Here is a 26,529-nt window from a genome sequence, read left to right as displayed (position 1 = left end):
TTAATACTATATCCACTGTGCATAGACACCATAATATCACTGTTCTTAACACAAGTTTAAGAGAGTAAGCTAATTGACACTTAAAATCCTAAAGGTATTAAAATATTGTACATGCTATGATAGATACTTACAGAGAACATTAAAGGCTTAAAAGAGGGAATAACTAATCCGTACTCTCCAAGTGTGGAGAACTTTAGAATGGTTTCAGGAAAGAGGAGATGTCTGATTTAGGTCTAAAAAGAGGAGATTTTTACTACATAGTTGAGGAATTTGAAGAAGTTGAAAGCTGCTTAGAAGTAAGGCAGAGAGATGTGAAATATTACTGAAACTGGTTCGGTGTGGATGAAGTGTGGTATGATGACCGGCAAAGTCAGAGTTGGAACTAAAGGAATGATAAATGGGAGACAACTGCTGGGTGGGTTTGTGTGTAGGACACAGAACTTCTGCTGCAGCCATCTACTGCCTTATGCTTCATGTAGGCAGCGGGAGCTAAGGGTAGGAGAGTGAGATAAGCACATTTGTGTTTTAAGAAGAGCATTCACCTTAGGTTGGTGAAGCAGTTAGGAGGCTCTTGTAAGAGCCATGGTTTGGGTACATCAGATTTTGCAATCTGGCTATTTGGATTGCTTACCAATTTTTTTTTTTTTTTTTTTTTTTTGAGAGAGAGAGTTTCGCTTTGTTGCCCAGGCTGCAGTGCAGTGGCATGATCTCAGCTAACTGCAACTTCCGTCTCCCAAGTTCAAGCAATTCTCATCCCTCTCAGCCTCCTGAGTAGCTGGGATTACAGGCCTCTGCCACCATGCCCAGCTGATTTTTTGTGTTTTAGTAGAGATGGGGTTTCACCATGTTGCCCAGGCTGGTCTTGAACTCCTGAGCTCAGGCAATCCGCCCATCTCGGCCTCCCAAAGTGCTAGGATTACAGGTGCGAGCCACCCTGCCTGGCCTGCTTACCAATTTTTAATTAATTGTGAGAATGCTGAATTTTGTCAAAGCATTTCTTCATCTATTGGGGAGATTATATGGATTTTCTTATTTATTCTGCTAATATGTCAAGATACATTTTTTTTATTGTGGTAAAATAGACATAGCATAAAATTGACCATTTTTGTCATTTTTAAGAGTACATTTCCGTGGCATTAAGTGCACTCACTTTGTTGTGTAGCCATCATCACCATCCATCTCCAGAACGTTTTTTGGGTTCCCCAGTTGAAGCTCTGTATCCATCAAACAATTATTCCCCATGCTCTACCAGTCCCCTGTCAACTACCATTCATTTTTCTGTCTCTATGAATTTGATGAAATGCTTCATGTAGGTGGAATCATACAATATTTGTCCATATGTGACTGGGTATAATGTCTTTTAGGTTCATCCATGTTGTAGCATGTGCCAGAATTTCCTTTTTAAGGCTGAATAATGTTCCATTGTATGTATACACTACACTTTATTCATCTATTGATGGACACTTGAGTTGCTTCCACCTTAGTTTTTAAGTTTTGATATAAAATATACTAGGTTAATTAAGTTATTGGAAGAAAACAGTCAAAGGTAGAAGTGTCCTTCCTTTCCATCACATCTAGAAGCCCATTTAAACCTCCCTCAACAGCCTGACTTTAAAATTAAAGTATAAAAGAGCCCTGTCATTTTTTTAGTGAAAGTAAAACATTTGTCCGGGCATGGTGGCTCACGCCTGTAATCCCAGCACTTTGGGAGGCTAAGGCGAGTAGATCACCTGAGGTCAGGAGTTCAAGACCAGCCTGCCCAACATGGCGAAACCCCGTCTCTACTGAAAATACAAAAAATTAGCTGGGCATGGTGGTGGGCACCTGTAATCCCAGCTACTCAGGAGGCTGAGGCAGGAGAATCCCTTGAACTCGGGAGGCGGAGGTTGCAGTGAGCCGAGATCGTGCTGCTATACTCCAGCCTAGGTGACAAGGGCAAAACTTCGTCTCAAAAAAAAAAAGAAAAAAAAAGAAAAAAGTAAGACGTTTAAGTGTGAAATCACAGCACTATTAGTTTACCATTCACACTGTAATACAAAAGTGTAAATCACAATTAGTTTAGCTTTTCTGCTTCATTTCCATTGTTGATAGGCCCAATATGTTTATAGGGCTATCTCCCTGGCTTTTTGATTTCCTGGGACCCAGTGAGGTTCCTCTGGCATTTTGGAGTTAAAATTTACTGCATGCCAAGGCAAGAACATTACTCTGTTATCTCATTTGACAGGAGATGCTCAAATGTTCAGATTTCTATAGCACTTCGAATAACTAAATGTAAAGGAATCTTGAAAAATCTATGTAAATATTAAAGCATTAAATTAAGCTTTAGTGTAGGAAGGTGTTGGCTGTATAACTTAGAGTAACAAAAAGTGTGATAAATAGTATGTTAGGAAGTCTAAATAGAGGCTGGATTTGTGCTGGTAGAAAAGTATATTATGAAAGGGGCCTATCAGTGAGCTCATTTTCTTAGATTCATAGTCTCCCCTTAATCAGCTATATGCAGTTGTTTGCAGTTTTAGCTTTGTGGCTAATTTGTTTCTTTGTCTAGTGATGACCAGAAGAAGTTATTAATAAATGACAGGTTTCTGTAAAAACTGTCATAATCCGTTGTTTTGATTTCATGAATCATTTGGGTTTTTGAATTTGGTTAAATTTAGAGTGAAAATGTATACAGAAATACAGATACATTAATAAATGTACACATGCATATAGTGACCTTTAAAAAATTCTAATCTTGATGCTTTTTGATAAGTCTGTGGTCCCTTGTTTAATGATGTCGTGTTTGGACTTGAAGGTAAAAAACAAGGTTCTTCAGGGGAAAAGAAAGGAAGTCTTATCTTCCCTTCATTGGTTAAAGAAACATAGACAGACTCAGGAATTTCTCTGAAATTACTCAACCCTTAAAGAGGTAGAGTCAGAACTCAAACCTGTCTGTCTCTGATTTTCACATATACTGTACAATACATTCAGTACTTGTGTTACCCAAGGGCACATTATGATTGTTGTACTAACAAGCTTCATTTTGAAGCTGAATTAAGATTTGCATTTAGTCTTTAGGGAGCAGTGTAACCTTGGTTTGGGAGAGAGATGCATTTTAAACTATTTTATGAGCTTTGTTTTGTTTTTAGTTTTGTGACTAAATTTTGTTGTACACTTTGTGTCAGGTATTTTGAAAGTACTATTACATATGTGTTTCTCACTTAATTCTTTAAACAACCCTAAGAGTAAATGTCATCCCTTTTTAGAGATAAGTAAACTGAGGCTCTGTGTGAGGTTAAGTCAGTTGCCCAAGCTTATGCTGATTGGAAGTGGTGGAATTCCTATTTGTAACCAGTTCTCTATTTCCAAAGCACATGATTTGGGATTTGGGATATTCTTTCATACTTCTTCCAGGAAAAAAATTGAGAGATCTTACAAGTTACAACCAAAATCTAGTTAGTGGAGATTACCTCCAAGTTATTGCACCTTAAAAATTGTCATTTGGTGAGAGGAAAGTATAAGCTCAGCTAACTGATGTTGACCTCTTGGTTTACATGGTTGATGTGACCTGACAGCCTTAATAGCTGAGAGTCATGAGTTAAATATGCTATTAAAAGTGAATTCAGAGATCATGTCGGCCATAGCTCATGATAGGTTCCATGTCTGTGTCTTGCCTTATTGTAGTCTGCATGGTGCTAATAAGAACAAGATGGTAAGTTAGATTCCCAGTGTGATCCACTGAGTTAAATTTTACTTTGTGCTGACACATTTTTATTTTACCAAAGTACAGTTGTATTGTGGGTATTGGTGGGAAGGCTGGCTTTACCAGTACAAAATGGAGTACCTTTTGAAAAATTTCAGATTCAGCCTTTTTTCTCACCTGAAATGGTATCTTATTGTTTTATGGTAAGCAGAGGTGTCTTCTTAACAATACATTTAAAAATCATTAGTATGAGTCTTAACAGAATATTTTAAGTACGTTTAAAAATGTTTTATTTCTATCAGAAAACACTAAGTAGGAGCCTAAATTGCCCACATCCACATATGAAATATTAGGCTAGAAACATAATCAGAATCATTTTTTAAAATGTTTGAAATATCATATCTAATTTGGTATGAGTAGAATTAATATTTGGAAAGACATCATTTTTTAAATATATAAAAACCTAAAAAGGAATTTGTGACATCTGTCAAAGAAAAGTTTTTATAAATACCCTGGTAGCTTTATATCTCTCCATAGCTTGTTTAATTATATAATTTTGTTTTGGAAGAAACTTTCAACACTTCGTTTTAAGTGAACTTACATTATTTTTGCAAAGTTTCAAATATAATTTTTAAGATTTTATATTTTTCAACGAATAGAATGAGGATAGGATGCAAAGGGAACATTAATTCAGATAGATAGAGTCTGTTGAGAAGGACTTTCTGAGGAAGTGATATTGAAGAGTGAGAAGGAGTTAGCTGTGCAAGAGCTGCAGAAAGAAGGTGTCAGGCAAAGACTTCAAAACGGACAGAGACGAGATGCATTTGTGGCTAGAACTTAGGGAACCAAGAAGGACATAACACAAAGCAAGGATGCACACTGCAAAGGCCAGTGTACCCCTGTCCTACAGACTGTGCTGAGCAAGTGTGTTGTGTATTACTATAACAAGAAACTATTAAAGAGTTGCAGCCAAGGGACTGATAGGATATTACTTGTCTTTTTTTTTTTTTTTTTTTTTTTTTGTAATGGCCTCTCTGTCTTCTGAGGGAAGTATGCATTGGAGGAGACAATCATGGAAGGCAGGTGACCAGTTAGAAAAGAGGCTTTTGCAAAAAGTCAGGCAAGAGAAGGTGTTGACTTAGTCTGGAGTTAGTATCTAAATGGAAAAAGGTAAATGGATTCAAGATAAATTTTGAAGATAGAAATGACAGGATTTGGTGTTGGATTAAATATAGGGGATAAGAGAGACGTATGCATCAAGAAAGACCCCAGTATTTCTACTTTGAATAATGGAGGGTAGTGTAGTAGTGCAATTTACCAAAACAGGGAAGAAAAATGGAGAAATAAAGTGAGGTGAAAAATTGCAGGTTCAATTTTATACATGCTGAGATTGCATTTCCAGTGAGACATCCAGGCGATATGAAAAGAGGGCAATTTAATATCCAAATTAGAAGCTTAAAGAGGTTCAGAGATAAAATGGAAATAGATTAAGATTAAGTTCATGTAAATTCATTTCAACAAACTGCTATACTTTCCCACACCACTGTGATAGGCTCCAGGTATGAAGACTTCAATACAGGCTTCTTGATGTTAGGAATTCTGTGCTATGCTGTTATCCTAAGCAAACAGCATAGTACTTGGCACATATTAGCCATATAGTAAATAGATCCGGAATGAACAAGTGTTAAAGAATTAAGGTAATAGTGGATAATTCCTTAATTTATATGATGAATTTTCCTTTTGTAGTCCTTTTATTCTCTTTTATGTGTAAAAGATGAACTAATATTGTAAAACTGATTTGATACTATCATAGTACTCTCCCTGAGAGACCTTTCTATTCAAGGGGTCAGCACATCACATGGTCTAAATTACATTCATTCCACAGCATAGATCTGTTTTGTTTATAATGTATTAACTATATACAATTTCACAAACATTTACAATTTACTTAAAAATGTTTTTTGTTAGAAACACTTTTTCCTGTTTTTGCTGTGCTTTTTATTGACTAAAACGTTACTTGTATTTTTTAATCTATGAATCATAGAAATTATTAAATTCAAATTAACATGAATTGGAAAATCATGTGTTTAATTATATTTGCATTTCTCTTTTCCTGTAGGAATGACAGTTAGTGCTAATAAAGATGGCTTGGGGATGATTGTTCGAAGCATTATTCATGGAGGTGCCATTAGTCGAGATGGCCGGATTGCCATTGGGGACTGCATCTTGTCCATTAATGAAGAGTCTACCATCAGTGTAACCAATGCCCAGGCACGAGCTATGTTGAGAAGACATTCTCTCATTGGCCCTGACATAAAGTAAGTATCATTTGGAGCCCAGTTTAACTTGGGAAATTCAGGAATTTCAATTAATCAGAATTCTTTTTCAGTATTCACTTCTGTTTGAGATACGAACGTCATCACATTTTTTTTAACATAAATCACTCAAGAAATTGACTATTTTTGAGTAGTTCTCGATTGTAAGTTTAGTTTCTTTGAGACTATAGCAATATTAAAAATTTGGAAACGTTGCTTTGTATTTTTAATTATAGTTCTCCAGTGATTTCTACAACTACCATAGAAGTGAGGGATGCAATGATTCTCACAGAGCAAGAGGGCCCACTTTTAGGATCTTGGAAAGATCCTTGGATTGGCTTCAATATAAGGAATTGTACCCTACCTAATTGACCTGTGTGAATCCTAGAACTAAGACAGTTCTTTAAGGGCCAGGCATGCAAAAGACAACATAAAACAGTGTCCATCTGACCCAAAACTTACCCTTTCTTGAGCTACCTCATGACTTCAGGGGATAGACCAATATGTTGATATGGTCTGTTTGTAGGTCATGGAGGATATTTTGTCAGGAAATACTTAAAATTTCCGATAATCCCATAATGTACTAAAAGCACATCATATATGTGGTTTGTTTAAGTCTCTAAACATTCCTTGAGCCAACAGAAAAATCAGCTCATTACTTTATTGTGACACTTCATCAGTGTGGCATTTTCTTCTAGCATTAATCACTGAATATTTGTTTTTCATGTATGAGGGATAACATCATAAAATAAGAGCTCAGGGAAAGATTGTTTACCTAAAATTGATGTAGTGATGACTAGTATGGGGGACTTTTTTGTGTTAATGTTATTTTACTGACTACGTTCTCTATTACTAGTCCTTTTGCAAAGTATGTATTGCTAGGGCTTAGGTAACAAAAGCTGTACAGACTGTTTTTCATTCTGTGGTCAATAAAAAGAAAAGTATATACCATTTGGAGCAGATTCTGCTGTCTTATATAAAAGAAGTATTATTTTTAGGCAAAATCTTCACTAATGGGCTTTCATATTTTTGTGTGCTTTTTTGACTCTTATTTACAGTTGAACAGATCATCTGATCATGTTACTGTTCCTTAATTGCCTTATAGTAATTGGAGTACAAGTAAACATCATTAAAAATGTCAGTCCTTTTATCATAAGAAAAGAGAAACTTCAAGTGTTCTCCTTACCACTTATGGCCAGTGTTCCATGACTAGATCATGTGGAGACTATGTATTTATTGCAGGGTTTTAGTTTACGTGGATTAGATGTAGTATAAAATGCAGATGGCCTAGTAACTGTTCATCTGATTTATTGTGCCATGATGTACATTTATGCTGTGTGTGCTGATACCAGTCTGCTGCCCACTTTTCAGCATTCTGATCACCAGAATTAGTACTTGGTACTAGCCCTACCACTCAATTCTAATGTACTGCAGAACTTTAAGAGTGGTTAAAAAATAAGACCATTGTGACACCAGTTTGGCATAAGTCATGCATCTGGTCAACTCTAGAAAACTTTTGAAGTACATTTTCAGGCTCAAAGTCTTTTTTCCCCTTTCGTCATTTTTTTGTTGTGTATTTCCGTTTTCCCTCTCCCACTGATTCAGAAGAATTTACCCTGTCATGTGGGCAGAAGCTTTATTATAACTATGAAGGGTATCTAGAGAGCTAGCTTCATAAGTACGTGCTTTAGGATCTCAGGAGGCAAAATGTACTATAGAATCTTAAATTATTTTAAAAAGAAGAAAAATCATACAACCTTCCCTCCTCTGGGAATCAATCATCCATTCGTTCAGTCAGTCAGTCTCTCTCTCGTGTAGGTAAACACACATGCAGACATTCAAAACACACTGATTTCTTCTCACATGCCTTAAAGATGCTCTCATTCAAATGGTTGTAGCTTAACTCATTGAGTAATGATAAAAATAAACTAAAATCATCCTTACATAATGCTTTTTCAGGAAAAAAAAATATGTTAGATTTTAAAACACAAAGAGCCATTTAGGTTGACCAGGGCTGAGCAGCATGTTCTGTGCATTTTGCATGAAGTGTTTTTGGCCCTTACCACTTATTTCGTGAAGCAAAAGATTTAGAATTACCTTGAAAGCTATGTGAATAATCTTCCCAAAAGGAACATTTAGTCCTTCCATTACTCTGAATAGAACCATAACATTGCCTCGGGCCCATTAAGCTTTGTGCTCATTACCTGGATCTAGGCTCCATCCACATCTCTTTCTCATTATTTTTCTTTATGAACCTAGCTTAATCTGGGTAGTGGTGGAGGGGTGTATTGTAGGAACTTTAAAAAAAGAGACTGTGGTTCAGTTACATAACTGATTGGTTTTAGGGAAAGCATTGCTTATTGAGACAATGCACTGGATTTCTTTTTTGCCATTTACGATAGATAGCTAGGAACTTTTGTGTGTGTGTGTTCATGCATGCATGGGTAGATAATTTGAGTTTCAAGAGTTCAAGAACAGCCAGTTTAAGATCCAGGTTTCATTATTTTCTATGGAAAACCAGATGCGAAGCCTCACCAGAATACATTCTGTTTCACTTCTCCCTCCACCTTGCCAGGAGCTCTTATATTTCTGTAATAATAGCCAGGGTTTTGTGCTTAGCAGCAGCTGCTTATAACATCTGCCAGATAATTACTGAGCTGAATCAGAATTCACCTGCCTTAACCTAAAGTGTGGGATGAATTCCTGATCAAGGAATAAAAGATTGATTGCAGTTACATTTTTTCATGCTTGTTAATAATCACTGCTATAGACACTAGTAAAGAGCAGATGCTTTTCTGGGGGAGGTGTAGATGGGAGGGAGGTGGAAAGGGGGAAAAAAAACAACCAGGAGCACCCACTTTTAACTACATATGTATGCATCTCACATTCAGCACAAGACATTGACATTTGTTAACACCATTGTAAAAAGATGCCGCGGCGTATGCTTCACATTCTAGATTTTCTGCAGCACCTGCTGACGATCGAGCCCCCTTTTATGTGTGAGTATCAGTGATTCAAAAGCTCATTATGGCTGTGTGTTACAACTTGTCTGTGAAAACAATTTTGTGCTTTTGTAATGTCCCAATGCAAGGATAGATCCAGATATAGATTTCGTATATACATTTTAGATTGTTTTCTTTGTTTAAATAAGAACATAAAATCCAACAGAGCTATGAGATTGTTACGTTTTCACATTGTACTGATGATTGTGAACTCATTTGAAAATCATATTTTCCAATTATGAAGCTTTCAAGCTCCTTTGTAAGGGAACGATCCTGTCTGCACGTGCAGGAATAGTCTTTGCATTAATAGCCATATCACATTTCAGCATCTCTAATGGTATTCTTTTTTCTTCTAGTCCATGTGTAACCAAAAGTTAGTCCATGTGTATCCAAAAGTTAGTCTGAATTTTTAATTCAACTCTCAAATAAGCGTTTTCAGTGTGTTTTTGCAGCTCGTAATTTAGCTTTGGCATTTTTGCTGGCGATTTGGAGGTTTTGTATGATCCTGTGACCAGGCTTGTGCGAGCATGGCTCTGCATGTTCTGTTGCATTGTGGGATGCTTCTTCTGGTGGCCTCACTCTCTGTAGTGGCTAAATAGTTAGGAAAACTACCATCTCTACTCTTTTTCACTGCTACGCAAAGTATCAGAAGAATATTTGTAAATGCCTCCACTCCTCATCTTTCGGTAAAATAAAAAACAACTTTGAACAAATATAAAGAAAAACTCATTTTTAACATTGTTTGGGATGGAAACATCTTTACCTTCTTTCTCAAACCAATAAAAAAATTAAAGACTTCGTACTGATTGCTATAATTTTTGCTATTCTATCCTGCCTTTCTTCCCTGACCTTTTCCTGGCTTTTTAAACTTAACGTTTTATTTATATGAGTTTTACTGAATCTTCAGGAATAATACCAGTTTTCTTGAATGGGCTTTTCACATTTTAGGTTTTGTGTTTATCTTTATTTTATTTTTTCATTGTTTAAAATATAATCAGTCTTCTTTCCTGACATAATGTATTGTTTGAAGGGATAAAAGCAAATTTGCTATTCAATATATTTTTGTAGCACCTTAGAGAAGTTGTCTTTATAGATGAATAAATTAAATAGGGCCAGAATTAGAATGCAACTTTTTCAGCTAGCCTAGTCTTAAATCCATTGATCTGTACTTTGATTCATTTTTTGACCTTTGAGGTAAAAGTATCACGAAGAGATTCCCAGAGGCTCCATGTATTCTGCCCGAGTGATCAGTATGACCAGGAGAGCTGATGACCTGTGAGAGCACTCACTTCTATTTGAATTGTGCTTCTCAGCTTACAATAGCTTCACAAAAGTGACATCCTTTTTGTGGTAGAGGGCATGGAGGTTCAGCAGTGGTAATTTACCCCATGACACTCCGCGTGGTAGCGGAACTGTGTCTTCTGACTCCAAACCCAAGTGACCTCACACTTTGAAGTGAAAGAGTGAATGCTTTCTATAGAATAACCAATATATTTGAAACTATGTGTACTCCTCCTTCAGTAAATTATGACATTGGTATAATTTTTTATTTTATTACAACATAAAAGACAGTCTTTTTATCTTTGCCCTCCAGTGCTGAGGTTTTGTATACTTATTATTTTAATAACAGATAAATTATGGACAGATGATTTAATAATCTTTGTGATTTCTAATTTTTAGTTGCACAAACATGCCGTATTGAGTTCAGATACAGTATTTCTCTCATGTTACTATTCATTAATTTGAAGATCTTGAAACAGCTTACTTTAAAAAGTATGTCCACCACGTCAGAAGCAGGACAGCAGTAAACTTGAATTTTCATATATCAGTTTCTAAACATTACAGCAGGAGTCAGCATCTGGCAGAGTGTCTTCCACATAATAGGCATTCAGTCAGTACTTGTTGAATTAGTAAATGGCCATTCACGTGTAAATAGTAGTCTTTTCTTTGAGACCAAAGTGAATTTTAAAAAATTGCTACAAATTAGTCTTTCCATAAACTCAAATGGTTTAATCTCATACTTCAGACTTGAGAGTTCATAACTTAATAGAGCTAACATAATTATTGATAATGCTTGTTAACCTCTAGAATTAATTATGTATTATAGAAAGATGGAAAGTAATTTGTGATATTCAGCATTTTAATAGAGTATACCTAATTCATTTCTGCTAGAGATCCCAGAAATCTTTGGGCAAAATTAATGTTATTACTGACAATCATTATTCTAGGGATTTATAGATCTTCCTAATTAAAAAAAAATTGTTGTTAGCCTTTTCATTTGACGATATAAATAATTGTTTTCCTTCTCTCCGTGATGATTGGTAAACACATAGTTAATCAGCAGCATTTAAAAACTTAGCTTCTGTTGTTATTCTTCCCTATAGAATACTTTATCCTATTGAAGTTTGGATTCTCTGCTGAATATACTGATTAAATGAGTTGTATGAAAAAGTAGGGAGAAAGGGACAATATGATTTGTTTCCTTTATTTTAGAAGCTTTTCCTAACAGGCAAAATATTATTTCCCTTCACTTCCATGGATTCTGGTTTGTTCCAGAATTACTTATGTGCCTGCAGAACATTTGGAAGAGTTCAAAATAAGCTTGGGACAGCAATCTGGAAGAGTAATGGCATTGGATATTTTTTCTTCATGCACTGGCAGGTAAGTGAAACATTAAATCTAATACAATGAATGGTACAGCAAGTTGTAGCGAATTTGGAATTCAGAATCAGGGAGGACTAGAGCAAAGAAAAGGTCTGAATCCTTTTCCTCTTTCAAGATTTTAAAAAATATTCGTCCCTTTCCCTCAATTATATAAGTAATTATTATATAGCATGGAAAATTTGAGAGATATATAAATATTCAAATTAATAATATTTAATTCTACCACACATGTAGCATTTTTAACATGTTGAGTTTTGATAATTTGCCCCAAATGAGTATTATTTCATTAATTTCTTAGAACCTAAGAAATTGTATGTTTTTTTACTCTTTAATATTAGCAAACTTCTTCAGAAATGTTATTTATTCTTTTATTAACATGCATACAAATCCAGAATTTTTTTTTTTTTTTTTGAGGCACAGCCTCATTCTGTTGCTCAGGCTAGAGTACAGTGGTGCCATTACAGTTAACTGCAGCCTCTACTTGCTTGATTCATGCGATCCTCCCACCTCAGCCTCCCAGGTAGCTGGGATTATAGGCGTGTGCGTCCACATCAGGCTAATTCTGTATTTTTTGTAGAGATGGGGTTTTGCCATGTTGCTCAGGCTGGTCTCAAACTTCTGAGCTGAAGCAGTCTGCTCACCTCGTTCTGCCAAAGTGCTGGGATTCACAGGCATGCACCTCCATGCTAGACCAGAAACATTTTTTATTTGTAATTTTCTTGCTCTTTTGGAGAATGTTGAGCTGAACCTGTTAGCATATATGCATGTTAGGAAACAGTGTTTGGCTTTTTAAAGGCACTTGATATACAAAGTATTAAGAGCCTTTAAATAATAAAGGGAACATTTTCTTTTTTCTTAGGAAAGGCAGGAACTGGGTTTTGATGCTGCTGCTGACTGAGTCAAGATCAGGGAGAGAAATAATGTCAAACTGCTTTTCCATGAAGAATGTACCATTTTACACTCTCAGTTGTGGGCCTGTGTTTTTCAGTTGTGCTGGCAACTGACTACCAAATTTCTTGTAAGCATGTGGTAGAGCAGAAATGGCCTTGCAAGCACTCTGAGGTCTTCTCAGAAGAGAGTTCTACCATTCTTTTTTTTTTTTTTTTTTTGAGATGGAGTTCACTCTTGTTGCCTAGGCAGTGCAGTGCAATGGCACAATTTTGGCTCACTGAGACCTCTGCCTCCTGGGTTCAAGTGATTCTCCTGCCTCGGCCTCCTGAGTAGCTGGGATTACAGGTGCCAGCCACCACGACCAGCTAATTTTTTGTATTTTTAGTAGAGATGAGGTTTCACCATGTTGGCTAGGTTGGTCTTGAACTCCTGACCTCAGGTGATCCACCGGCCTCGGCCTCCCAAACTGCTGGGATTATAAGCGTGAGCCACCATGCCTGGCCGAGTTCTACCATTCTTTAGAGGATGTCAGAACATCCCAGAACACCACGGTCTCCAGTGACCTTGCATTCATTGTGATCTTGCTTCACTGATTCCTCTGCACATTACAGATGACTACAGAACACAGAAAGTGTCAGGGAAGGGGAAGTTATGTTATTTGTTTAATAAAGGGAAGGAATGGCATGGTCCTTGGGGCCTCATGAATATTATGGGAAAAGGAGTATCATTGTCCCTTATTATCTGTTGGGGATTGGTTTCAGGACTCCCCATGGATACCAAAATCCACGGATGCTCAATCCCATATATAAAATGGTGTAGTATTCACACATAACCTATGCACATTCTCCCATATACTTTAAATCATCTCTAGATTCCTTATAATACCTAATACAATGTAAAAGCTATGTAAGTAGTTGTTATATATATATATTTTTAAATGACAAGAAAAAAAAGTCTGCACATGTTTGGTGCAGATGCAACCATCTATTTTTTTCCCAAATATTTTTGGTCTGCTGTTGGTTTAATCCATGGATATTGGACCCAAGGATACAAGGGATAGGGGAGACACCTATATTTACTTTACACTTACAAAGCTCAGCCACTCTCCAGGATTTCCATTGTAGGGTTAATGGCATGTGTTGGTTGTTTCCCGGTGCTTCCTGTCAAACTGGTAAAATCAATTCTTTCAATGTCCCTCTGAAATATTTTATCAAATGACTTACTTAAAGAATACACCAGGTAACATCTGAGTCTTGTTAAGTTCTAGGGCCTTAAAATACTCAAAAGTTATTAGAAAGAAAGCCACTTTGAGCACTGTGCTTCCTCCAAGCACAGACAAGAGAATGGCCTGAATTGTCCTGTGCTGTGACTAGCTGCTTCACTGGAGAGAAAGTATATTTTCTGTGGATATCAGAATGCTTAAAATAGAACAAACGGATATGCATTTTTGGTGGAACAATCTGCAGCAGAGAAAGGTTAAGTAACTTTCCTACAGCTAATAAACGCCAGAGCCAAGTGTAGAATGTAAGCATACTCCATGTTCTTACCATTGGATGCAAGGAAGGAATTGCACAAGTCTACGAAGCCTGTGCCATATAAAAATATGTGGCAGCATAGCATGGAAGTTAAGAACTCAGGTTTTATGGTAAGATGGCCTCAATCCAAATCTCACCTATGCCGTCTGCCAGTGTCTTTCTTATCATGTGTCTTTCTCACCATGTGGCTTTCTGCCAGTTACTTTACCTGGTACATATGTGCAGATATAAAGAGATCTACTTATTATAGTTGATAACAATTTTGTTGGTATTCAGTGGTTTAACACAGTGGAAAAGCAGTTGATTGACTTCTTTCTTGGCTGAGTGCCTGCAGGAAGACATGACACTTGAATCCCTGAAACCACACGCTAAGATGAGTAAACAATAATCAGCACATATAAAGGAGCATATGTGGGGTTTGTGAAAGGATTCAAGATTATAGAATCATCTGAAGATACTGGGGTCCTTGTATTGGATTATTCAGGATATTTATCTTCTTGTACCTAAAAAGGAAGAAGCAAGATGCAATGTGGCTACAGTGTTTCTGAATAGCTCCCACTGCTTAGGCTTTAGGGCTAAGGACCTCCCCCCATCCCCTGGCTGTCACTGAATATTTTAAGGACTGTTTCTAAGTTCTAATTCTTGTCTGTCTTCTAACTCTGCTTTCTTCATCATACTCTCTCCTGTTGTATTTCCAGGTTAGGGCTAGTTTTTACCTCTGTGTCTTGCATCCTCTGGACAAAGATTTCACTTTTACTATTTCTCTGTCAACTCTTTGACATCGTTTTTAGGATCTCCCTCTTGGAGCTCTTCCCACTAGTCCTACCCTAGTGTCAGACTTAGACTCTAGGAACCTTACCCTCATTCAGAGCTTTATTCTTTAATTGCACAGGAGGGAAATTCAAACACAAAATCAGTGGGTAGGACCTATAGCAAATAGATTTTATTCTAAAAGCTTCAAAACGAAAACTTAACATTCAGGTTCAAGAAAGAATGAGATGTTCTTGGAGAGCCTGGACATTTGCTTGCCAGAAATGTTGCAAAGCGCATTCAAGCTCAGATGGATGACTGGATTAGATGACTTCTGATCTTGAATTCAAAATATTATGTCAGTTGCAAGAGTTCACTATTCCTGTCAGGGGAGAATGGCTGTAATTTTACATGCTTTCTTTTGATTCTTCAATTTCTGTAAATATCAACTGAAAACATTTGTTGAATCAGAATTTTTATAGCCTTCTCTGCTTTAAGAGGAATATGTGGACATGTTTCTTTAGAAATCCAGTTTTTACCAACAGCCAAGGCATAGACCGTAATCAGTTTAACCATTCTCTATTGTCCTCTCAGCGTCATTTATTGATACAAAGTATTCCTTTGGACTAACAAAATATTTCTTGATGTTGTTATTATTATACAGTTTTCTTTACAGTCAATCAGTAGACTGGACACATTTTGTTACATGCCTGAAATTTGGCAAAAATCTAAATTGCTACAGAAACGGAAGGTGACCTTGAACACAGACGCGTTATAAACTGCTTCCCTTAAGAAGTATTCTGTGCCAGGTTCCTCTGGATGGGGTGAAGCTGGACCAAAGCCTTTCACTTAATTTTTTCAAAAATGGAAAGAAAATCATTGGTCCATCCTTAGGAAGCAGAGATACTAAACTCTTGGCAAACTTGATTAGAAATTCATTCAGGACAGGGTTCAGGGCTGTGCATACATGCTTAAAACCTACATGGTGTTTCTAGCTTCTTGCACATTATAGGAATTTAAGACATGCTTGTTCAATGGGTTTTCTTTACAAACCTGGTATTTATCCCATTTTCCGCATTCCTTTCCTTTATGCTCCCATGTCTCATCAGGGGGAAAACAGACTAGATAAGAGTCTTAGTGTTCAGCTCTACGCTATGGTAGGTTGATTCTAAAGCAAGGTTTTAATTTTGTTTGGTTAGGTTTTTCTTCCCCTGATGTAAAAATATTTTAGACTTACGGCCATGTATGGTGAAAATATAAAACAGTCCTGCATTTTTAGCTAAATCAATAGTAGAGTACATATAATCTTGCATGTTTTTACTAGGATTTTGGGGTACTCATTGTGTAATTCTTTAACCAGAGACATTCCAGAATTACCAGAGCGAGAAGAGGGAGAGGGTGAAGAAAGCGAACTTCAAAACACAGCATATAGCAATTGGAATCAGCCCAGGCGGTAAGGACTATTTCTGTCTTCTGTCCACTCAATGGATATATAGTGTTTAAAGATAAGCAGGTGTGGTTTCAAATACTGGATTACAACTTGCTTCTTGTCATATCCGGTGAGTTGTTTAATATTTCTAACCCATCATTTTTTCATATATACAGTGAAGAGAATAATGTGTATCACACAGGGTTAAAACTAACATATATGGAGATATCTGGCACATAGTAGGGACTAAATTAAAGAAAATTATGCATAGATAGTTGCAATGGATAATACATTCTGTAGAGTTTTATCTTAGGTATACCAAAAAGTATTCATTTAAATTTTACCTAGCATTTGTAGAAACTAGATAGGCAAACATTTATATTCAAAACGTGTGTGTGTGTGTGTGTGTGTGTAAAAGTACCCTTGTAGCCTTGTTACCACAGGCCGAGTTTATCCTAAGTCATAATCTGTCTAGCACCAGTTTCATGTATAATAGATAAGATGACATCCTCAAATATACTTAGATGTATCACGTGCATCACTAAAGCATACTGATGTGTTTATGCTGAGTAAAATCAACTTTAGTTTAATAGGAATTTACTGAGTCCTGATTATGGACCTAGACTTAAAGCCAATGATTTTGTGAATAACAAGGAAGTAAATAGAAGATGCAAATCCTGCCTCAAGGAACCTCTAATGTATTTGGCTGGGCAAGATGTAGAGACACATGAAACAATTTAAGAACACAAGATATTTCACATTAAGAGTAAAACATAGGTAATCAGTGGACATCCATCCCAAACAGACCTAAAGGTCACCATCGCAATGGTGCTTTGTGTTCAGTAAACATTAATATTTGTTACATAGTGAATAAATAAAATGCTCAAGAGAAGAATTTGTAATATTCATAAATGCCAGTGCAATTTAATGATGTCCCCTGCCCACCAGTGATAACCTGCAGCCACCACATTTAAATAATTTTTAAAATATAAAAAACATTATTTTATATTGCTTTCAAAGAAGCAGCATGTATTTCCAGCCATCTAAAATGAATTTCTTATTTGAATTTCTTCAAAAGTCACTTAACTCACTTAAAAAATCCCAAGCTCTCTATAGTGCTGCCTACATTGAGAACAGGGTATAAGTGCTAGATCTGTGGCAGAAAATATATTCTGAGGTATTAAGTGTCTTATTTATTTGTGGATAGAGGTAGAAATAAGTTAAATGAAACTGTTTTGTAGCAGGTAGTCATAGTGATAAACTTGAATTATTTAGGAGGACAGTAATCACAGGAAAAAAAGATGGGTTGGTCAGTTTTAGTAACAATATTATGAGAGGAAAAGTAGATTTTAGAACGTGATATAGTTTGGCTCTGTGTCCCCACCCAAATCTCATCTTGTAGCTCTCATAATTCCCACATGTTGTGGAAGGGGCCCTGTGGGAGATGATTGAATATGGGGGCAGGTCTTTCCCATGCTGTTCTCCTGATAGTAAATGGGCCTCAGGAGACCTGATGGTTTTAAAAACGGGAGTTGCCCTGCACAAGCTCTTTTATTTGCCTGCTGCCATCCACATAAGATGTGACTTGCTCTTCCTTGCCTCTGTCATGATTGTGAGGCTTCCCCAGCCATGTGGAACTGTAAGTCCAATAAACCTCCTTTTGTGAATTGCCCAGTCTCAGGTATTTCTTTATCAGCAGCGTGAAAGAGGATTAATACAGAAGGCAGTATGCAAAATGGTTGGTGTCAGTGAGAGCCATGTTAGAATTTTGGCTCTGATACTTTCTAAGACAAGTTTCTTAATCTCTGCTAGGTCTCCGCTACTTTATCTGTAAAATGAGGTTAATAATAGAATCTTTTGAATTTGGGGGAAAATGCAGTGTCATCTAAAATCCTTAGCAGAGTGCCTGGCACATAGTGAGTCAGTGGTTGGCTCTGTCTATATTGATAAAATATTTGTCACTGATACCTAAGCGTAGAGAAAGCCTTTGACACAGAAATCATGAAATTTTCTTATGAGAAAGAAGAACATAACTTCTGGACTGGAAAATTTTTATGCTTTTAACCTTCATGCAATCCTAAGATAGCTCTAAAGGTGCTAACAACCTTACGTGAAGAATACCTCCAAAGATTCTGTAAATCCTTCTAAGAAGGTACTCTGTACTCACTAGTGTAGTGGTTCCCCTAGATGCACTAAGCTACTTCTAGGGGAAGTTCGTAGAACATGAGAAGAAAGCTTAATGGAGTAGCCAGAGCTTTTAATAAATTAGGAGTTAGTGTTGTGAACATGGTTCATAGCATTGGAAACATGATGGGACAGTCATTCATGAAATCAACAAGAATGTACTTTGTATGAAAATAGAGACTTTTTTAGCAAAATATAAATTTTAAGATTATAAAATAGGTTGTATTTTATTTTGCTTGTGATTTTCATTTTACACAATTGATATTATACTACTACATGTATTATTTTCCATTTTGCTTAATTTTTCTCTCAATTCTTGACGTTTTGTAAATCTATCAAGCTTGATACTTAAAGATCTAATTCATTCAATTTAGTTGTTGTGTTGCATTTCAATATATGAATATACCATAGTTTATTCATTGTCAGATTCATATTAGATAGCTAATAGTTATTTGCTATTATAATAATTCCGTTCAGTAAATATATTTATTTCCTTATACTTACACATGAAAATTTATCTAGGGAATATATCCGGAAGTGGAATTGGAATTACTAGCCTGTAAGTTTATATGCATTTTTTACTTTCAGTTGTCAAATTGCTTTTTAAGGTTGCTATACCAATTATTATTATTATTATTTTGAGACAAAGTCTCACTTTGTTGCCAGGCTGGAGTGCAGTGGCACGATCCTGGCTCACTGCAACCTCTGCCTCCCGGGTTAAAGCAAATTCTCCTGCCTCAGCCTCCTAAGTAGGTGAGACTACAGGCGTGCACCACATGCCCAGCTAATTTTTGTATTTTTAGTAGAGATGGGGTTTCACCGTGTTGGCCAGGATGGTCTCGATTTCTTGACCTCGTGATCTACCCACCTCGGCCTCCCAAAGTGCTGGGATTACAGGTGTTGAGCCACTGCACCTGGCTGCTATACCAATTTTTATTTCTATTTCCAATATATAGTGTTCCCTTTTCCCCACATTCTTGTTACCACATCATATGATCATTTTTTAAAAAGTTTTTTTGTCAATCTAATGGGTGGAAAATGGTACCCTTTCTTAATAAACAAGGTGTGGTAGGTATAACAGGATTGATCAGCTATGGTGAACATTTGCTCATTTGTTATGTGGATTGAGTTTCAGTTTCATATCTTGCTTTCATTACTGCAGTAATCATCACCTTCATCACCACCACAACCACCACCATCATAACTAGTAATAAAAGATTTATTGATTGCTTATTATGTGCCAAAGCTTTTGTTTTGGACTCTACATGTATTAATTAATCCTCACAGAAACTCTGTATAGAGACTCTTGTTGGCTATTTCACAGCTGAGGAAAGTAAGACAGAGACTAAGTAAATGCCCTGTGTCACATCATCATTAAGTAGCAAAAGAGCAGGACTAGAACCCAGAGACTCAGTTCACAGCTCAGGCAATCTGGCCTCAGAGCTGTGTTTTACCTGTGTCTTCCTGAATTTCATTCTTTTTAAACCTATGTATAAAACTCAAATAGGCTGCCTTTTTTTTCCCTACATAATGATCTCTGAAGTGAACATATTCTGTAGTTGTTTCTTTTCTAGGCCTCCTTTTTCTTTCACTGTGTTTCTATTCTCTGTTCAGTGAATAAATGTCTGGTTTCTCACTACTGTGTCATTCTGGCAGTTCTGTCTTTGATTATCTTCTTCATTGTTTTAAGGATTTACAACCTTTCCTTACAGGGAGGGTATTTTGCTATCTGTGCCAAACCCTATGAGAGCAAAGGTGCTATTATCCAAAGGTTACTTAACCTCTCTGCGTCTCTTCTTTTCTTTGTAAAATGGGGCCAGTAAGAATGTCTACCTTGGCCGAGCACAGTGGCTCAAGCCTGTAATCCCAGCACTTTGGGAGGCCGAGGCGGGCAGATCACGAGGTCAGGAGATTGAGACCATCCTGGCTAACACGGTGAAACCCCGTCTCTACTAAAAATACAAAAAATTAGCCGGGTGTGTTGGCGGGCGCCTGTAGTCCCAGCTACTCAGGAGGCTGAGGCAGGAGAATGGTGTGAACCCGGGAGGCAGAGCTTGCAGTGAGCCGAGATCGCGCCACTGCACTCCAGCCTGGGGGACAGAGCAAGACTCCGTCTCAAAAAAAAAAAAAAAAAAAAAAAAAAAAGAATGTCTACCTTATAGGTATGATGTGAAAATTAAATGCAAGTATATGTAACTTACTCAGAGAATAATACTGAGGACATGGTAAACCCCTTAATAAACATTTGCTGTTACTTATTTTTTTTTTTATTACTCAAAGAGTCATAAGAATCACTTTCTAATTTGCACCAAACATAAAGAGCCCTTGGAGACATTTTCTTTCCTTCTTTCTTTTTTATTTTTATTTTTTTTTATTTTTAAGAAAAGAGTTAAGGAGTCCTACCTATGTATTCTGTATTGTTAAATATGTACACTTGTGGCTGAACTTACTATATGTAAAATGTACTATATGTGCAATGGCTAAACTTACTAACTCATTTGCCACTTTGCCTTAGGAACTGCTTTAAGAAAACAGGGAAGGGACAGTTGTGGTGGCTCATGCCTGTAATCTCGGCAGTTAGGGAGGCTGAGATGGGCGGATTACTTGAGCTTAGGAGTTCCTGAGCCCAGGACATTGAGGTTGGAAGTCAAGGCTGCAGTGTACTATGATCATGCCACTGCACTCCAGACTGGGCTGCAGAATGAGACCCTGTCTCAAAACAAAAACAAAAACAAACAAAAACAGGGAAGGATGGTGCATGTTGGTTCTTTTCTGTCACAGAATTTCTGGAGTAAGAGAAAACAATGAATAGGATTTTAACTAGTTTATTAACAAAAATTTTTTAAGATCAAGGATCATGGTAAGGTCCTTTCAAACTAAATAGGTAGTTTCTAGAGTTATAGATTTGCAGTCAAGAAAAAGAGTTACTGGCCAAAGGAAGATGTGCCTCAGCGTCTGCTTTCATTTCAACTGGTTCCCATCCTTTCCTCTCTGTGGTGCTCTTTCACCCCCAGCCTCTTCTTACCTCAATCATTTTGCAGGAGTCCTTACTTCAACCTTTCCTCTTCTCTAGGAACTCCTTAAATGTCAGTGTTGAAGACATGTTTGACAATGCTGTCTTATCCTACTTAACATTGAACATTGTCTTCCTTTGTGCAGCATGGAGCAGATTGCAGGGTCTCATCATCTTAAAGTTCTGTCGATTTTCCTCCAACACCCTGAGCTCTGACTCATCTCGGCCAAAGACCTCACTGCAGATCACCTTACTCTTTCTTACATCCTGCCTTTTCACAAGATGTATGTGCTTTAAATATACTCATAGCTCTTATAGCTATTTGCAGTTATTACATATGAATTCATGTCTTTATTTTGTGGGTATAGGAAATGTATTCAAGACAGAGGAAATAGCAAGCACCAAGGCCCCAAGGCGGGAGCATACCAGATGAACTTAAGGAATAGTAAGGAGATGATGTGGTAGCTAGAGTGGAGAGAGGAAAGTACAGAGCCCATGGCAGGTATATTAGTCCGTTTTCATGCTGCTGATATAGACGTACCCCAAGACTGGGGAATTTACAAAAGAAAGAGGTTTAATGGACTCACAGTTCCACGTGGCCTGGGAGGCCTCACAATCATGGTGGAAGGTGAAAGGCACATCTCACATGGTGGCAGACAAGATAAGAGAGCTTGTACTGGGAAACTCCCCTTTATAAAGCCATCAGATCTCGTGAGAGTTATTCACTATCATGAGAAAAGCACAGGAAAGACCTGCCCCCATGATTCAGTTACCTCCCACTGGGTCCCACCAACAATACGTGGGAATTGTGGGAGCTACAGTTTAAATTGAGATTTGGGTGAGGACACAGCCAAACCATATCGGCAGGGGAGGTTAGGGTGGTAGTGAGAGAATCATACCCTGTAGGATTTTGGCAGTCACTGCTCTTCATGTCCTGACTGTTAGTGACCAGGTCTGCCTTGGCAAGAATGACTTCTTCTATAGAGGTGAGTTTCTGACATAGTGTGTGCAGAAGTGTTCTTTCCCTTGATGTGGTCGCTAAGCTTAGAAGCTACGATCTGTTTAGCAGTAGCTGAATTTTTTGATTACTTAATATATGTGATACTAAGATCCTGTAAAATTATCCTTTTACACTGGTATGTGCCACAGCCTGGAGTATGAGTCCAGTTTTACTTATAACAAATCATTTTCAGAAATACATTAATATCAGATTCTACAAGATACGTAATTGAGAAGGTATTTTAAACTATCTTGTTTTACTAGTAAAACCTTAATAAATTGAGCAAAGTAATATTTGTAAAAATTAACATGTATGACATTTTATTCCATTGTGTTAAACTATTTTTATTATTATTTTAAGCCATCCTAACCATTTTTAAGTGTACAGTTCAGTGGCATTAAGTACATTTGCATTGCTCTGCAATCACCGCCACCGTGTAGCTACAGAACTTTTTTCATCTTGCAAAACTGTAATTCCATACCCATTAAGCAATAACTCCCCTTTCTTCTCTCTTCCTATCCCGGGCAACCATCATTCTACTTTCTGTCTCTATGAATTTGGTACCTCTAGGTATCTTATATGAGTGAAATTAAATGACATTTGTCCTTTATTTTACTTAGATGACTTACTTCACTTAGCATAATGTCTTCAAGGTTTATTCATATTATGGTATGTTTCAGAATTTCCTTCTTTTTAAAGGATGAATAATATTGAATGTATATAGTATTTTATGTACTCATTTCTTGATAGATAATTGGTTTGCTTCTACCTCTTGGCTATTGTGAACATGGGTGTATAAATATTTCTTTGAGATCCTGCTTTGAATTATTTTGGGTATAATACCCACAAGTGGAATTGCTGAATCATATGATAATTCTATTTTTAATTTTTTGAGGACCCTATATACTCTTTTCCATAGCAGCTGCACCATTTTACATTTTTACCAACAGTACACAAGGGTTTCAAATGCTCTGCATCCTTGTTAATTTCTGTGTGTGTGTGTGTGTGTGTTTTTAGTAGGTAGTAGCCATCCTGTTGGATGTGAGATGGTATCTTACTGATTTGTATTTCCATAATATTTAGTGATGTTAAACATCTTTTCATGTGCTTATTGGTCGTTTATATATCTTCAAGACACTTGCCCATGTTTTATACCACTTGTTTTTTTTTGTTGTTGTTGTTGAGTTTTAGAAGTTCCCTTTGTATTCAGCATATGAATCCTTTATCAGATATGTTATTAGCAGATACTTTTTTCCTTTCTGTTGGTTGCCTTTTTACTCTATTGAGAGTATCATTTGATGAACAGAAGTTTTTAATTTTGATAAAGTACATTTTATCTATTTTTTCTTTTGTTCTCTGTGCCTTTGGTGTTATATATAAGAAATGGTTGCCAAATCCAGCATCATGAAGCTTTACCCTTATGGTTTTTCCTAAGAGTTGAAAATTTTATTTATTTTTTAGGGTGGAACTCTGGAGAGAACCAAGCAAATCCTTAGGCATCAGCATTGTTGGTGGACGAGGGATGGGGAGTCGGCTAAGCAACGGAGAAGTGATGAGGGGCATTTTCATCAAACATGTTCTGGAAGATAGTCCAGCTGGCAAAAATGGAACCTTGAAACCTGGAGATAGAATCGTAGAGGTACCCTCTAGTGAGCTTTCTGTGCTAAAATTTTTCACCTGCTCCATCCTTTGTACCAAGGGAATTGTCATCTTCATACTAGTTACTCAACCCAGCATTTGAGTAAAATATGTGTGTGGTTAAATTATTTCTTTCTTATTTGTTTATTTTCATACATAATTTTCTCATGTATATAATGACAGATTATAGGTTTTGATATAGAGACTGATGTTTGGAGATAAAGCCAACCATTTAAAAAAAATTGGCTCCAAGGTAAAATAATTATGTTCTGTTTGAAAGAACAAAGCACAATTCTTAGGGAAACATTTTGAATTAAGATTACATAGACATACAATGTATGTATATGTACACACACAAAATGTAGATATAATTAAGTTAATGAGATTTTATTTCAATAAGTACTTTATTATCATTTCATTGCAGATAAACTTTGTTGGATGAGTTTTTTTTTTTCCAAGTGAGTCTTTTTTAGTAACATATTTAATGCTGACACCTCAGTTACCTTTCATGTAAATCTTTCTCTGTCAAGGCCAGGATCTCGCTCCTTTTCAGTGCTGTGTTCATTCATCAATGAAGGCTCTGTATGTGTGCCTGTGTGCATGTGTGTGCACATGTATGTGCATTTTGTTATGTGTTAGAAGCATGTCAAGTTGTGTGTAATTTCTTAATTCAAAGCAAAGTTCAATATTTTAAATAGACTCTCCTCTCATAAGTCACTTACTCATTTACTCAACAAATATTCCTGGAACAGCTGTTGCGTTCCAGGTGCTATAACAGGCTCTGGGCATCCCACAGTAAACAAGGCAGTGTGCCTGCCTGCCAAATGGGACAGACTTGACAAGTAATCAAGTCACTTCAGAACAGTGTGATAAATTATTTGATTGGGATAAGCATAATTTTATTTAGAAGGATAGAGAAAGGAGTACCTGACCCAGATTTTCTGAGTTTTCAGGATTTACAGAGTAGACTAAAAGAGACAACTTCCAAATAAAGACAATTTTATTACCACTGTAATGACCATTATATTTACTTTATACAAGTGACTCTCATTTTCTAAACCCATATAACTTATACATTGGAAGACTTTAATCGTTTAGAAGAAGATTATAACATATCAACCATGACTTTAAATGAACGTTTTGATAATCAATTGATTCCTTCATTGACTGACTGTGTTTGAGAGCCTTAGATGGAAGAAGATTGGGACCTGAGAGAAAACAGGCACCATGTCCTTTTTTTTTTTGATGACCATTTATAAGGGAGAATGATAGGCTTTTTCTCTCTCCTGCATTCTTTCATTAGATGATATCTTAGACCCCTTTTAACGAACTCCTTTATTTAGGACGCTACCTAAATTTCAAATTTTGGATTATCACTAAGAAGTTTATTTTATGCATACCTCACTATTAAATACCTTTGACCTAAATAGAAAAAGAGATTTTTTTTTTCTGTAGACAAGAATGGTCATAATTTGCTCTCAAATGTTGTTTAAATATATTTAAAAAGTTAAAGTTCACCTTTGAAATGGAAAAGAAAGAACTTTTTTGTGCATTTTAAAATACTGTATGCAATTTAGCAGTGATTTGTGCCATATTGCAAGGGCTTTTCTAGTATGTAGAAAGCCTCAGTCCTCTGTAATCCTGAGGATTCTAAAGCGTGTCTCTACTAAGAGTTTCTCAAAATGTGTATAGACTAGGTGAGTGCAGATCTGCAAATTATTCCATTCTGAGAATGGAATACTTTGGTCTTGAGCAAAGATAATTAACATCCTGTTAAATTTTTCCACGAATGGTATATATAGTAGACATATGGTAGACGTGAATACTGACTTTTGTTCTACAAAAAAGTTAGAAGCTATTTTAATATGCACTGAAAAAAAAGTTGTCATCTAAGTATCAACCTGAGGGAAGTTTCTATCTAAATCTATAAAATTCTTTTAAAGGTGATAATGTTCTATACAAAGATCTAATAATGTTCTTTTCTAGAGTTGTGTCCACTCTGGATTTACTCTTTTGTTGTATATATCATAACATGGTAATTGGAAACAATAAAATGTTACTAACATCCTATAGTTTTCTGACAGGATTAGCATTTGGCCTTTTAAACTATTTTCCTTCTTATTCATAAAGTGTGTAAGCTGAGTTGATCAATAGGCAAACCATGATCAATAAAATTTACAAAATAACTTTCATTGTCAAACTATATGAGAATTACTAACAAATAAACACAATTTCTTAGCTTCCAGCTCCTGTCATATCTACTGCAAGGATTCTTTTGCAAAACTAACCTTACCATTATCTGATTTTTCTGGATATCAGAATTTTGTTTTGAACTTCAAGCTTCCCTGTACAGAGAAAATTATACAAGGCATCACCCCTTACTTCCCAAACCACCCTGTAATCAATTAGAAGAAAATTAGTACAGTGAC

General features: G+C 36.4%; 1 protein-coding gene across 14 annotated transcripts in view; it reads left to right on the top strand.

The window, feature by feature from the left end:
* The window catches only part of MPDZ (multiple PDZ domain crumbs cell polarity complex component), a 174,878-nt gene that overhangs the window by 104,895 nt on the left and 43,454 nt on the right, over window positions 1–26,529 (top strand). For 9 of the 14 annotated variants that reach the window (XR_004030622.1, XM_030814688.1, XM_030814421.1 and 6 more), the window contains 5 exons: window positions 5,799–5,997; window positions 8,952–8,993; window positions 11,553–11,657; window positions 16,197–16,289; window positions 23,924–24,101. Coding sequence is in view for 13 of the 14 variants with exons in the window: in XM_030814688.1 (XP_030670548.1) it covers window positions 5,799–5,997; window positions 8,952–8,993; window positions 11,553–11,657; window positions 16,197–16,289; window positions 23,924–24,101 (617 nt within the window). In the remaining variant the exon portion in view is untranslated. The remainder of the gene's footprint in view (window positions 1–5,798; window positions 5,998–8,951; window positions 8,994–11,552; window positions 11,658–16,196; window positions 16,290–23,923; window positions 24,102–26,529) is intronic. The other 5 variants (XM_030814986.1, XM_030814875.1, XM_030814816.1 and 2 more) reach the window with 1 other exon arrangement.

Source organism: Nomascus leucogenys, chromosome 1a (genome assembly GCF_006542625.1).
Source record: "Nomascus leucogenys isolate Asia chromosome 1a, Asia_NLE_v1, whole genome shotgun sequence".
In the NCBI taxonomy this organism is placed as follows: domain Eukaryota; kingdom Metazoa; phylum Chordata; class Mammalia; order Primates; family Hylobatidae; genus Nomascus; species Nomascus leucogenys.
Note: the sequence above shows the minus strand (reverse complement) of the source record. Positions and strands in the feature narration are given on the sequence as shown.